This window comes from Alligator mississippiensis, chromosome 3, assembly GCF_030867095.1.
Source record: "Alligator mississippiensis isolate rAllMis1 chromosome 3, rAllMis1, whole genome shotgun sequence".
Classification (NCBI taxonomy): domain Eukaryota; kingdom Metazoa; phylum Chordata; order Crocodylia; family Alligatoridae; genus Alligator; species Alligator mississippiensis.
The window spans coordinates 71,651,469-71,666,788 of record NC_081826.1 but is presented as its reverse complement, the minus strand read 5'-3'; the positions used below and the strand labels follow the sequence as shown (position 1 = coordinate 71,666,788).

Here is a 15,320-nt window from a genome sequence, read left to right as displayed (position 1 = left end):
CCAAGCCCCAGCCATGTGCTACAGCTAATGCTCCTAGTGCTACCTCCCATCTGCCTGTAACACTGATGGGTGCCAGGTATGCAGATAGAGGTCCTTCTCTGGGGGCTGTCATGCCAGGACAGAGAGTAGGACTGCTGGGAGGCAGCATGGTTGTACAGGTAAACAGGGGACCCCTTATGGTGGAGGCAACATGGTGTAAAACCACTGTTGCAGTCAAGTAAGGTTGCCAAACCACGAAAGAGTGAATGATAAATTTAAACATTTTCACCAACAACCAATTCCCCCTCATCCCCCCACCCCACAAGCTTGTAACCTGACCCTAATTCAGGGTCTGGTAGAAAGGTTACAAGGTGACATAAGGCACATGTGAGTGAAAAAGGCTAGTTGTCAGTAAAAAGTTTAAGGCTTGTCAGTAAAGAAAATGGTCTTGGGTTAGTAACCCTGGGTTTGAAGCCTAACATTTAAATTTTGGGGTCATTCACCTAATAAAAACAGATTTAGAGCTACAAACAAAGGAAATTTTACTTACCATACCATATTCTTGCATACAAATCCCAAAAGTATGCCAAAGTTTGCCTTGCATCATGCCAGAAATCATCAGAACAATTTGTTTTTAGCTTAGAACTCCTGTGATAAATTGTAATATAAAGTAAACTGAAGCATTTACAGAATAAGACCATAACAGGAGTTAAACAAAAGGCTAATATTGAAGCCACCACCACTGTGGTGACCCCATAATTAAGGTATTTCATCAGGTACTCCATATCAGAAAAATGGAATGACATGTAAGAAAGGGAGTTTATATAGGTCATTGGTATCTCCCCTGCAGACCAGAATCCTGTTCTTCTTGTTCCCTCCTGTAAAGAATAAAACAGAAAGAGAACATAACTCCCTCCACAGTCACAGCAGCATCTAGGCTAGAGGCAAAAAGGGAGGACACCAACAGCAGTAACAATTAGCATTAATCATAGGGGCTAATGTGAGATCTTCATTAAGGATAAGATTCACACTGTAAAATTATTTTAAGAATGAATGTAGTCATTTAATAAGCAGTATTGTTTGTAGTATTATAGAACTCTTGCTTATATAATTGCTACCATGCTCTGAATTTAATAATTAATTTAGCTAGTATTCCTTAACAGCAGTGGTTCTTAACCTATTTTGTATCAGGACCCATTTGTAAACATCAAGCAGCTAGTCCCAACCCAGTGGCACTCACTCCTGAACTGCTGCCCCCCCCAAGCCCCTCCCCCCCATAGCTGGGGCATGCAGGGAATGTGGGGGGGTATGGAGCAGCCCCAAGCAGCCCCTTGCAGTCTTGAACGCTGACAACCTGCAAGAGAAAAAGCCACCATGTCCCACATTTTCCCCTTTAAAAGGGAATCCATTTTTAAAGGTTGATGATCCATTTTTTAAAAGTTTGCTTGTGATCCTTTCACAAATTCTTGCAACCCATGGATTGGGAAGGGAAACATTGCTTTACAGGGACTATTATATTCTGTCACTGTGATCAATCCACTCCAGCTCTCTACAACAACAGAAATCTCTACAACAAAGGGATCAGAGCTCTACAACAGATTCAGCCCTGTTGAGGTATATGACCCAGCTTGTGGGTCACTGGACCAGCCCTGGCTCCTGCGCTGCATAAGGCAGTGCAGGCAATGCAAGGTGCAACATACAATTTGTGCTTGGATCCTGCTAAAACCTTGTTCCACAGGGTCTAGTCCATGCACTATAGGAAGCATGCAATCACATTCCAGCCCGATGGCTAGGTGCACAGGGAGCCCCGTGATCCAGCCCCAGTCCAGCTCATGGCAGACCCACACATGCTGCATGCAGCATGAGGGGCACATGCTCCATGCAGTGCCTCACTGGACCCCTGTGCTACCTGCAGTGCTGGGCTCAGCTCACATGCTACAGACCATGTCTGCCCCATGCTAGCCCTGGGGACTGGGACATGCTGTGCTTGAATACTACCTGGCCCCACATACCAGCTCAGAAATGCTCATCCAGCCCTGTGAGCTGGATGAGTTTTACACCACTGGGATAGGCTATTTTTGGCACAGACAAGCTTTTTCTGAATTCCTGCAAGTAGCAAGGAAAAGTACAAATCTCATGGGGCATGCCAAGGGAAAGTCACCCTTCTTCCACCTTGCCATGTCTAATATATGTAACATAGCAATACATATTATATACTTCCATAATGCCTTTGTTACAAATACAGCCTCCTTCTACACATTACAACTATTATACAATTAGCTGGTTAATGGTACAGTTTCCTTCAGACCAGCTAGAAGTGCAAAGTACTTATCTCACCATAAGAAGCTCCTTCTTTTCCTTTTTCAGGTCCTTGTGACAAAGTATTTAGCAGATTCATCGGAATCTGATAAGCTGAGCAGCCAGCACTTCAGCTGCAGCCTCAAACTTTATAACTGGCTGCTATCAAGCTTTATTTTGCATGTGTTGCAGGGCCTCCCCTCTGGGTGGGAGCTGCACCAGCAGCTACAACTCCCAATGCAAGAGGTACACCATGTGCAACTGGGGCTCAAAGTCCAACAACTAAGGGGACCTGGGCCCCAGCAGCTGCCGACTCTTGGGACTGGCAGCACCCTGCAGCTGCGGATGCTGGGTTTCAGCAGCGTGCCCACCCAGTGCCAGGACCCAAAGGGGTCCCAGCAGCCACAAGGCCTGGCTGCAGGCCAGGGATGCATGGAGCCCTTAGGGCTGGAATACAACAACAGCTGCAATGTCCTAGCTGCGAGGATGCATTAAAGCCCTGCAGCTGCAATCTCTCAGCTTGCAGCTTTCATGTACATCATGGCAGCCACATCTCCCAGTGAGGGGCTACCTGGGGTGCCCCTGCTACTTGAAGTCTCTCAACTGAGGTGGGACTCCCAGCCAAAGAAGTTTGCCTAAATAAGGTTCCAGGGAATCTAATGCACAATCCCAGTCACACCTCCTACCACACATGTTTTATGGCAGGAGGTGCAGTTGTGTGCATCACCCATTGCACCTTTACCTGCATGTGTAGAGGGGCCCATCTATACACACACATATCTATACCTCATATGCATGTAAGCATACATGCTATCTATGTATCTGTGTCTGCCAGCCTACACTTCCTCACATGTGCACATGCACACCCAAAATGCAACCAGAACAAAGCACACTACTGCATACATAACTGTCCTGAGCAGATGATCCATCAAATCGTAAACATTAGTCAAGTTGCTCACTGGTTGCTTACAAAGCACTCTCATTCCAATACAGACTGTGGGATTGGGACTCGTATGAAATACAATGAAATGGGAAGGGAGAGCAGCATTGGGACAGAGAGCTCAGAAGGGGAAGACTGCAGACAGAAGCAGATCAAGTTGCAAACTAGTACAAACTGTTAGAGGGGACCAGCAGGCACTGGAGGAGTCCCTGTTCCCCGGAGCACTACCAGGAGTGACTAGAAATAACAGTCACAAGCTGGCAGAGGGTAGATTCAGACTAGACATCAGGAGGCGCTACTTCACAGCCAGGGCGGCTAGGACCTGGAACCAACTTCCAAGCAAAATGGTGCTGGCTCCTACCCTGGGGGTCTTTAAGAGGAGGCTAGACGAACACCTTGCCGGAGCTGTTTGACCCCAGTACTTTTCCCTGCCATGGCAGGGGGTCGGACGTGATGATCTGCTCAGGTCCCTTCCGACCCTACCAACTATGAAACTGTGAAAGTTGAGCTGAATCAGGCACCTAACGGGAGCAGGAGAAAGGGACCAAAACATGAAAGGTCGTCTCTCCAATCCCTGTCACAGAAGTGCAACCGAGTACTGTCGAATCCAAAATACCGCTCGAGTCTCTAGCTCCCACTCGGGCACAGCCCCCACTCAGCACTACAGGGGGAGCCGGCGAGCGATGCGCAGGTCTCGCAGCCACCGCCCGTTACACACACGTCCAGCACAGCGCACAGAGGCTCGCTCTCCCCTCCACGCGCGCCTCCCCCGGAGCCAGCCTGGCAGGAGCAGCAGGAGCGGCTCCAAGAGGCCCCAGCCCTTGAGGGCACAGCCCGTCTCGTCACACACCGGCCTCGACCCAGCCCGCGCCTGGAGAAACGAGCACGTCGGCGGGGAAGGGGCTCCTTCCCGGGGAGTCCTGCTCCGCCCCGGCCCCGAGGGCTCCTGCCATCCCCGCAGCCGCCACCCTCGGGCGGCCCCGAGCGGCCACCGCAGCCCGCCCGGCTCCCGCGGCAGGGGCCGGGGCCGGGGCCAGGGCCGAGCGCAGGTGCCGGCGGGGCCGGGCCGGGCCGGGCCGGGCCGGGCCGGGAGCTCTCACCTGCCTCCCGCGCAGCCACGCCGGTGCTGCGCCGAGGCGGGCGCGGCCGCGCTTTGAGCTGCGGGAGGCGGCCGCGCCCCGCCCCGCCCCGCCTCGGACTGTCTCCACGCCGCAGCGCCCGGGACCCGCCGGAGCGGCGCAGCCCCGAGACCCTGCTGCGCCCCGGCCCGTCCGCGCGGGGCTACAGCCTCCGCCGCCGCCTCCGGCCCCAAGGAGCCGCAGCCCGGCCCCACGGCCGGCTCAGCCTCTTCCCTCCCCGAGTCGCTCCCGGCGCCCCCGGCCCCGGCTTAGGCGCGCTTTTAACGCGGCTCCCAGGGGCTGGAGGCGGCTGCAAGTCCGGCTCTTCCCACTGCTGTCGCCGGCCGTGAACTAAACCCCGCTGCTCCCTGCCACCACTGACACCTCCAGGCCTGTCTTGTCCATCCAGCCCAGCCTGGCGCGAGGAACATGGACTCATCGGGGTTTTTAAACTTTTTTTACGACTTCAGGCAAATACAGAAACAAAACTCCAGCACCGGGATTGCCTCTTACTTATTGCACAGTAACTAACGTGCAAATAGTACACATCTTCTCAGACCTGTTCTCAGTCAATGCTCTGTAGGAGACACCTCCCCTTGTGCAGGTACGGCCTGTGCTCTTCCTTCCTTGGGGCACTCGCATTTGGCTTCCATTTCTCTCAAGTGACCCGGCCTGCTTTGCACAACTACCCTGACATTTCTTTCCACTCTGCCAGTCTTGGACCTCTAAAATTTCTTACTGGCTTCTAAACCATCCATTGCCCTGGAACCTGCTTTTCAACCTATAGTCCATGCCTAGGGGTCTGCAAAAGTTGGCTGTAAAGATGGTGTCCCTACCTGAAGGTGAAGTGTCATGGCTGCAGCTGTTCTCCCTATGCACAGAAGCTGGCCAAGCACCAGGGGCAGGCAACCCAGCAGGCAGAGCGCAGCTCTGCAGCCCCACCTCATCCTCCTACCACCAGTACTTCACATGGGACCCAGCAATGCTACAGCCCTAGCAAGATCAATCTATAAATTGGAACAGAGCAGGAGTGAGTGGGGGCTGGGTGAGGGAGACAGCATGAGTAAACCAGTCTGGATAGAATTTCCACTGGGAAAATTAGTGTTGAGAAGCATTTATGGAAAGCTTTATCTAGAACAATAAGAACAGCACATATTTAGTAAAAGGTTAGGTCCTACAAAATTGATGGGAGGACACAAGTAAACAAGTATGGTGATGTATACAGATATCTGCTAGCTCAGGCTTTGCCCCAACTTATCATCATTACAGCACATCTAATACATGTGAATATGTGTGTGTTTGATGTGGCCATCTGGGGGAAGCCCTGGGTGAATGGTTACCTGTGATATGCAGAGGACTGATGGCTTTTATCAAGAAGCTTCAGCTCTGGGTTTTTCATATAAGAGAAAACAACTTAGACACATTTGAAACCCTTGACAGCTTTGTGGCTGAAAATGAGTTGATGCTAAAGAGTGATGTGAAAAAAAGCGAAATTGGGGAACACTTGCTGGTGCTCAAATCTCAGTTTCCCTACTACTTTCCAGAAATGGGCAATGAGAATGAGTGATACCTTTCCAAAGAGGTCCACACCTCCATTTGAATTCTGTTAGGGGGTCTGTGAATAAAAAAGGTTGAAAACCACTGCCATAGAACAGTGTTTCACAACCAGGGAGCTGCAGCACCTTCAAGTGCCAATAGATGATTTGAATGGTACCCAGAGGTGTGAAGACATAGCTAGATAAACACAAGATCAGGCTGGACCCTGCCTGGCTGATCTCCCACCCTCACTGCCTGGCCCTCTCCAAAGATGTAAGCACTGGATTATATAAACTAGTGTGCTAAACTAATTTGCATGCCATTCACTTCACAGAAGTTATGGAGAGGTGCCTCAAATCCAAGAAGGTTAAGAACCACCGGCCTAGAAGCCAACAGATCAGCATGGAAAACTAGCAGAATTACTCTAACAGGTCTTTCCCCCTTCCCCCATGACATCCCTATGCCCTGTAGCAATCAGCTGGGACTTGTTGGGCATGCTGGCATCTTAAATGGTGGTCTGCTTTGGTTTTCCAGCCCCTGCCCTCAAGCAGTCCTAAGGTCCCTACAACTCCTAAAACTGCATGGCTGGATGGTTATGAGCCAGTGAGTTGTACTGGGGCCTTAACAAGCCAACCCAACAATCTCAGGGAGTGGGCTGTTGCACAATGAGGATATGCCACAGTCCTGGGTGCTTGCCTGCCTGCAATAGCCTCCCCTTGTAATAGCCTTTCCTCTCAATCTACCTACCTCATTCTGTCATTTCTCTCTCTTTCCCACACAGTGATTCAAGCTCTGGGGCCTGGTTGCCCAAATACAATCCCTCCCACACACAGAGGTTAGGTACCCTCAAATCTACTACCTCCCACACACAGGAGTGGAGATTTTCAGCCCAGTACTGCCACAAAGAAGCATTCCAAACACACAACTTCATTTAGCAGCATTTAATTGACAACTGAGTTTACATGAACTTGACTGTCAGGTTATCATTGCCAAAACTTCCCTGGAATTGCATATTTAAGAGATGTTAGTAATAGCTATTATATTATGTTCTGATCTGTGCCTGGAAGCTGTTTCCAAGCTAGTCATCAGGTTTAGCATATAATCAATGTTTGTTACTAGTAACATGCTGGTGCTTTGGTTCCACACTTCTTGTCAGCAGCACTTGCTTTTATAGAAAGTGTCATCTGACTACTCAGAGGGAAAGTGTTCCCACCACAATGTTGCTCATAAGCAGCTGTTGCTCTTGCTGTATGTTGCTGCAGTTGGCCACTGACAGAGCCCATGGACTTGTCCATGCTGTCAAGTTCTTTCATCATGTTCACCAGATATATTTATTAGACTTATAGACCACTCTTCTCCAAAAAGGGGTCAGGGTAGCTTAAAAGAGAATCAAGAAAGTTACATAATGCAACCAAAAGAGGAAAGGTACCATTCTGTATAGAATACCTTAAGGGTGAAAACATTCACCCAGGAAATGGAAGTAGGGGACATGGCATATAACTCCTCAGAATGAGGGGATTCAAATCTACATTTCCCACCAAAAGTTTTATTCAGTGTGATGGAAATGCCAAGTAAGTGTGCCAAACAACCATAACACGCCACCTGACATCCATCTTAATTAATTGGAAGTGGGTTTTACTGTTGCATATCTGCTGCTTACGAGAAGTCTCAACACCCAATTGCACAACAGACATTAATTAAGAAATTAGCCATACACTATTTAAGGTATCACTCAAATAATTTTAAGTCCTCCCTTTTGCAAGCAATATAGCTTAAGACTCACTGCTTACACTGCACCTATGTTAATAGAAGCTGAGTGTAAAAATTGCAAAATCAAGCAACCAAAGTTAGGAAACACCACAGTTAAGGGTGCCTATAAAACAAAGTTCTTGGTTCATATGCATTTGCATTAGCTATAGGATTGATATTCTTACACACAGGACTCTTGCTTTATTCCATTCCATATTCAACCCCTATTATGAAGGCTGAATTATTCACTCCTTTTCTTTATCACTCTATTGTAACACACATCATTTTAACAACTTTGAAGTGAGGGGCTCTGTAAACAGGTTGCTAACCCTGCTGCTTTAGACAGCAAAGCCAGCTCCATTCTCAGCTTCTCAAGCTAGTTTTATTCTTCACCTTAAACACAAAACAAAACTCTGCCTCCTTTCTGGACATTAGGCCATTTTAGCTACCTGGGCTTCCCCCAAGAACCTACCCTTTGCATTCAACTCCTGGAGCTCTTAATCCTCTTAGTAGCTCTACAATCATTAGCTGGTCATCCCTTCCAGCTGCCCCAAGCTTCCCAAAGCAGGAACTATGATAGAGGTCAGAAACTTTGATGAGTAGTCCTATACATTGACATAGATTGTACTTCAGGTGGATCCAGTGGAAACAAAGTATCTGTTCTGAGTGTCTAGGATAGTTCTCTTGAGTTTTTCTGTTGTCCAGCTGCAGTTCATCAGAGCTTGACAACAGCGCTGGAACTGCTATGAGCTTCAGTGGTATTTTTAAGGAACTGTTAACAGAGATTGAAGTAATGGTGAAACAGTTACAATGCCTGTAACAGTGTGTGCCCACAGATCAAGATGTCAGCATATGTATTTGGTCTCTGCCACTTGCACTCTCTATGCTGAGTCCCCAGCCCCATCTCTGCACTAGACCCTTGGAACAAAGCCCCCCAAACTATGGGGTACTTCCCTGGCACCCTCTGTAATGTCACCCTCCCTTGGGCCTCCTCCTTCCCTTTAAGTCACCCCAAACTTCACAGGGTAACACAACCACCAAACAGCAACAGAAACAAAACACATAACTTGTCTCCTTTTAAGCTGCCCTTGCAGAGCTTCTGTTGTAAGCATCTGAGCTAATCTGCCCTCCTAGTTTGGGTTTATATGGCTCTTGCCTCTCCCTCTTCCTGGGACACTTCCTAGAAGTCCTGACTGGATTTCTTGGGAGACAAGGCCTAAGTGCTGCCAGTTAGCCAAATCAGAAACAGGGCTTTCCAACCCCTTAGTAGCTGCCTGGAGTCCTGCAGCTCATCTTTCTGCAAGCTGCATTCCCTGGCCTGCCCTCTGCAATAAAGAACAAAAAGTTACAAAATGCACCTTTTCCTTCCAGTAGCAGGTCTCCTGCTACACACCTCCACTACTTCTCTCCAACCCACAATGCCAGGGGGTTTCCTTAGGCAAGCTCTTATTTACCCTTAGTTTAGGTTACTCACAAATAGCATGGACCTAGGCCCTCCAGCCTTCCAGCTTCTGTTGCTTTGGGAGGAATTTCTGGATAGATATCCCCAGAAAGTCACACATCCCGCTGTTCAGGGACCCACTGAAGTTTCACTCTCTTCGGGTCTGGTCCCCTCTGATGCTGCCTTGCCCTATGGACACACTGACTCTCAAGATCCTCCTTAACCCTCAGAAATCTTCCACCCAGGTCATATTTGCTCATAGTCTCTAGTGCAGGGGAGGGCAAAATGGCAGATCCAGACAATGGCCAGACTGCTCCCCGCAGCCCCTGTCCATGCCACTCCATCCAGTTTCCGTGGAGTCCCCAGGAGTGTGACTGTGCAGGGCCAGAGTATGAATACCAGCCCAAGCAGAGCTTCCAGGGTGCATAGCTGGGTAGGGAGCTGCTCTGGGGCAAAAGCCCAAGGGCTTACAACGACATTAAGCTGAATATGAGCCAACAGCATACTGGACTACACTAGTAGGAATGTTGTCAGCAGATCAAGAGAAATGATTCTTCCCCTCTATTCGGCACTGGTGAGGCCACATCTGGAGTACTGTGTTCAGTTTTGGGCCCCCCACTACAAAAGGTATTTAGACAAATTGGAGAGAGTCCAGCTGAGGGCAACAAAAATGATTAGAGGGCTGGGACACATCATTTATGAGGATAGGCTGAGGGAACTAGGCCTATTTAGTATGAAGAAGAGACAATGGGGAGGGGATTTAATAATAGTTTTCAACTATGTGAAGTCTGGTTCCAAAGAGGATGGAGCTAGACTGTTCTCAGTGGTGGAAGATGGAAGAACAAGGAGCAATGGTCTCAAGTTGCAGCAAGGGAAGTTTAGGTTAGATATTAGGACAAATTCTCTTGCTAGGAAGGTAGTAAAGCACTGGCTACCCAGAGAGGTTGTGGAATCTCCATCCTTGAAGGTTTTTAAGACCCGGCTAGACAAAACCTTGGCTGGGATGATTTAGTTAGGGATGGTCCAGCTTTGAGAAGGGGGTTGCACTAGATGACCTCCCGAGGTCCCATCAAACCCTAATTTTCTATGAGTCTAAGCCAAGAAACTAGGTGTGCAGGCCGGGAGCGGTCCGAGGCCCTTGGGGGTTTTTTTCACGCGGCGGGCTGTGGCCAGCAGCCCGGACACGCCAGGTCGGGGAAGGCAGGCGGCACGCTAGAATTAGGCACAGACGCTTAGTGGTTGATTTAAGATTATTTTACTTACACCAAAGATGGTCGCGGTGCAGGCAGGAAAACTTGCTTGAGTTGCAGTTACAGACAGAAAAGAAGAGAGGTGGACTAGAGTTCCTTCCCGTGAACCTTCTAGCCCAATCCGGTTGAGAGCTCTAAACCGCAAGCCCGTCGCGTCAACCGAAGAAAGTACTCGAAGCAAAGAGCTCTGAATAGACTCACACGAAGTTTGCTAGGCTCCATGGAACTTGCGTGCAGGGAAGGGTACGTCAAGGGATCAGGCGGCGACGGGGAGAGGCGAGAGGCTGATCAGACCCCTATAGCCTTCTTGAGATACACGCTGGGTCCGATAGGCTCCGCAGTGCTTAGAGATCTTCACGAGACGTGAAGTTCTCCTCCTCCAGATGGTTGTGGAGTCCTCCCTTGCGGGGTTCTCCTCGGAGTTCTCCAACTTGGGCGGAAACCACTCAAGCCTCTTATACGGCTAGAAAGCCAATCGCTAGCCACCACATCGGAATAATTTAGAACTGGCCAATAGTGGGACACAAATTTGAATACGAATGGCGGGAACTCCTTGCACAGTGCATTTCTCTTTTTGCAACTGAGAAATGCACCCTGCAAAGAAAGCTGCGAGTGGCGGGAAATAATTTAGCAGTGCCGAAGCACACACAAACAAAAATCACACCCTTGGGTTGTGACACTAGGAGGAATTACATATGCCATTTCCCATCCATTTAGTGTATGCTACCTCAGATCCAGCTGAACAGTTTTCAGTTCTCTTCACAAGGTACTTGGTTTCTAAGCAATACTAAATGCATAACTAAATGCTTAACTATGTCAGCACCCTTGTATCAAAGCTAGTGGCTCTGGGAAAATAAATTTAAGGGGAACATGGCTGTTAATCAGTAAAAACAAATTTGAGCTACTGCCATGTCAATTGTTCCTCATTCTTCCATTTATGATTAACCCAGGAAGAAAATACAAACATATGGACTTCCTGGATTGTTTTAAAATATATACCGATAAATCTGACAGTTCTGGTGCCATAGCTCAGCAGATTCTACTTTAACCCATCTGTAATGGGAATCCTGGTATGTCTGCTTGTTCTGGACAGAATTTCTTGTACATTACACATTTATATTTAAATTATAGAAGTATTACAATTACAATTGTAAAATTACATTACACATTAGCTATGTGATTTTTCAGCTTGATGGAAACTAAATAACTTTTTTTTTTAATAGGCTCAACAAAGCACTGCTAATTCCTAAGAGACTGATGTTACAGAAATGGACATCTAAAATGACTGGAACACACATGATAAACTTGAACACCCTGGAAATAACTAAGCACTGTAATAGAATAGCCCATTATTGGAGATAGGGGATGCTTTCCTGAAAGTTTGTGAAAAAGAGTATTGAATGTTCGGTTTCATCCCCACTCCCACTATGTTTCTCCCTTTTCACTCTTTAAAAAAAAAATCTCTTTCTATTTCTCTTCTTGTTTATCTCCTCATATTTCTTTTCTAAGCTATTACTCCTTTCAGTATGTCTGTATCTAAGTTAATTAAAAGCCAAGAATTAAACTAACTGATGGGGTTGCTGTAAGTTGGAAACGTGTATTGTTGGTCTATAAGACTACCTATACTAACATTTCATATTGTATATAATTCTGAATGTTTTAAGATGACCCCCTAATCATTCAATGCCATACATGGAAATTTGTAAATATGCTGTAAATTTCCATGTATAGAATGTAATGATTGAAGATCATCTTAATGTTATCCTTCCAATTGCTATGGTGGAGAAAGCAGTGATGGAAGGCAGATGAGGGGGTAGGATGTGTGGTGTCCCCTGTGCTCCCTCTGAGATTCACAAGTGGATCTTCCCTTCTCCCTCACCCACCCTGCAATCTCTCCCATGTTCCCCTGGCCATAAGCCCCCTCCTCTGCTTAACAAGTCATTCTAGGACAGCCCATCCTGAAGAAGGAGAACATTGGGAACCTGCAAGCCATGGGGCGGCCAGCAGTACAGCACAGGTAAGCAATAAGCAGGTAAGAAATAAGGGGCCCCTTGGGATTCGGAACTGCGGGGGCAGCAAAGGCACCAGTCACAGGGCTCAAGTGCCTATATACTAATGCTAGGAGCATGGGGAACAAGCAGGATGAACTAGCGCTCCTGCTTGCAGAAAATACCTATGACTTAGTAGGGCTAACAGAAACCTGGTGGGATTCATCCCACGACTGGGCGGTACATATTGAGGGTTATAGGCTGTACAGAAAGGACAGGGTGGGGAAGAAAGGGGGAGGGGTTGCGCTCTATGTCAGTGAGCAATATACATTGACCCTCATCAAGACGGAATTGAAGGATGAGGAAGTAGAAGGATTGCAGGTTAGGTTACATGGGGGGCAAGGAGAAAGGGATTTGGTGGTAGGGGTCTGCTACAGACCCCCACACCAAGGGGAAGAACTAGATTCGGGGCTCCTGAGGCAGCTCTCGGAGACCATAAAAGCTAAGGAGGCGGTAGTCATGGGGGACCTAAACTACCCAGACATCTGCTGGGAGACACAGCCAGCAAAGTCCCACCATTCATGCAGGTTTCTATCCTGTGTACAGGACCTCCACCTGACACAGGAGGTACATGGTCCCACTAGGGGGAATGCCTTACTGGATCTGGTATTGGCAATGGGGGATGATATGGTAGGGGACCTACAGATCGGTGGTCATCTGGGGGACAGTGATCACCTAATAATAGAATTCTTCATAAGACATCGAGTGGGTAAGGTAACTAGTAGGGTGAAAGTGCTAGACTTTAGGAAAGCTGATTTCAATGAACTCAGGTGATTAGTCAAGGACACACTGCAGAGTAGGAGTTTTGAAGTGATGAGAGCCCAAGAAGGGTGGCTGTGCCTTAAGGAAATGATCCTTCGGGCACAAAGGGAGATGATCTCGATGCGAGGAAAAAGAGGGAAAGGGGCCAGGAGGCTTCCTTGGCTGACCAGAGAAATCCAGGGCAGCCTACGGGCCAAAAGCGGGGCACATAAAAAGTGGAAACAGGGAGAGATCACCAAAGAGGAGTATACCTCCTCTGCTCATGCTTGTAGGGAGGCAGTTACGGGCCAAAGCTACCATGGAGCTGAGGATGGCAACCCAAGTAAAGGATAACAAGAAATTGTTTTTTTTAGATATATAGGGAGTAAAAGGAAGGCCCAGGGAGGAATAGGACCCCTACTAAATGGGCAGAAGCAATTGGTGACAGACAGGGGGGACAAGGTTGAACTCCTCAACGAGTTCTTTGCCTCAGTGTTCCTAAGAGAGGGGAAAGACAAGTCTCTCACTGGGATTGTAGAGAGGCAGCAGCAAGGCGCCAGACTACCATGCGTAGACCCTGAGATGGTGCAGAGTCACTTGGAGGAACTGGATGCCTTTAAGTTGGCAGGCCCGGATGAGCTCCATCCGAGGGTACTGAAGGCACTGGCCAACGTCATTGCACAGCCACTGGCGGGAATATTTGAACGCTCGTGCCGCACGGGCCAAGTCCCGGAGGACTGGAAAAGGGCCAATGTGGTCCCCATTTTCAAGAGGGGGAGGAAGGAGGACCCCGGCAACTATAGGCCAGTCAGTCTCACCTCCATCCTTGACAAAGTCTTTGAAAAAATTATCAAGGTTCACATTTGCGAGAGCCCAGCAGGACAAATTATGCTGAGGGGAAACCAGCATGGGTTCGTAGCAGGCAGATCATGCCTGACTAGTCTAGTCTCTTTTTATGACCAGGTTACAAAATGCCTGGACACAGGAGTAGGGGTGGATGTCGTATACTTAGACTTCAGGAAGGCCTTCGATACGGTATCCCACCCCATACTGGTGAACAAGTTAAGAGGCTGTGACTTGGATGACTACACAATGCGGTGGGTGGCAAATTGGCTAGAGGGTTGCACCCAGAGAGTTGTGGTGGATGGGTCGGTATCGACCTGGAAGGGTGTGGGCAGTGGGGTCCCGCAGGGCTCGGTCCTTGGACCAATACTCTTCAATGTCTTCATCAGCAACTTGGATGAGGGAGTGAAGTGTACTCTGTCCAAGTGTGGAGCCTGCGCCTTGCTCCGTCTGACCTATCGGGGTGTGGCCCCTCCCCTCAACTCGCCTGCCACGCCTTGGATGTACTCAATTACCTTCGTAGGGGTCTCCAGTGAAGCTCTTGATCCTGGGTGGGGCCTCCCGATAGGCAGTGGTACTCACGGTTATCGGACGTGGTGATCCACGGGGCTCCGCCTCCCCTACACCCCGTCCACACGCCAGCCGCCGGGTGATGTCCTTCAGGTGTTGCCGGGCCCAGTATGATGGTCTCTGCCCGGTTCCCCCGGTTCTCGGTCGTTCCCCCCTCCTGCAGAGAGGGGTTTCTCCTTTCTCCTCCCTTATAGATAACACTCCTCCGGACCAGGGGGAGCTGGTGGTTGCTTCCCCTGGTTCCAGCCCCCTCCTGGGGCCTCCGCTATCTCCCCTTTCCTTCCGTCCGCAGGGCGCTCCCCTGCTTCCTGTGCGGCTGCCGCTTCAGGACGCAGCAGAGAGAGTGCCTCGGCGTGCACTCTCTGATCGCCTCTCGCCTGGCTGCTGGCGAAAGGCTTCCCGCTCCTCCCTATACTGCTTGCTTGAGACCCGCAGGCAGGGTCCTCGACGCTCCGTGCGAGAGCCGGCAGCACGGGCCGCGCACCCGTACTCTCTCCCCCTGGCTCTCCCTCTTTCCCTGTCCTGTCGGCGTTTTTGAATCCTCCCGCAGCGGCCGCTCCGGCCGCTGGGATTGGCTCAGCTGTTCGCCGCGCGGTGAACAGCTGTTGCCAGAGCCGGCGTAATGGCGGCTCGCGCGGCTACAGCTCTTCCTCCCGCTGCCCCTCTGCCGGTATGTATGCCCTCCTGGGGGCTTGCTCTCGGGGTCTGTGGGTCCCCTCTTCTCCCCCTCACTCGCCTGTGGGGGCGCTTCGCCGCCACACCAAGTTTGTGGGTGACACAAAGCTGTGGGGAGAAGTGGACACGCCG

General features: G+C 49.5%; 1 protein-coding gene across 1 annotated transcript in view; it reads right to left on the bottom strand.

The window, feature by feature from the left end:
- LOC102567558 (monoacylglycerol/Diacylglycerol O-acyltransferase) overlaps positions 1 to 4,563 on the bottom strand; it is a 28,196-nt gene extending 23,633 nt beyond the window's left edge. Inside the window, exons 1-2 of the mRNA XM_059724087.1 lie at positions 4,318 to 4,563; positions 530 to 857 (exon numbers count right to left, since the gene is read on the bottom strand). Coding sequence (XP_059580070.1) covers positions 530 to 812 — 283 coding nt within the window. The 5' untranslated portion in view covers positions 813 to 857; positions 4,318 to 4,563. The remainder of the gene's footprint in view (positions 1 to 529; positions 858 to 4,317) is intronic.
- Between the last annotated feature and the right edge of the window lie 10,757 nt (positions 4,564 to 15,320).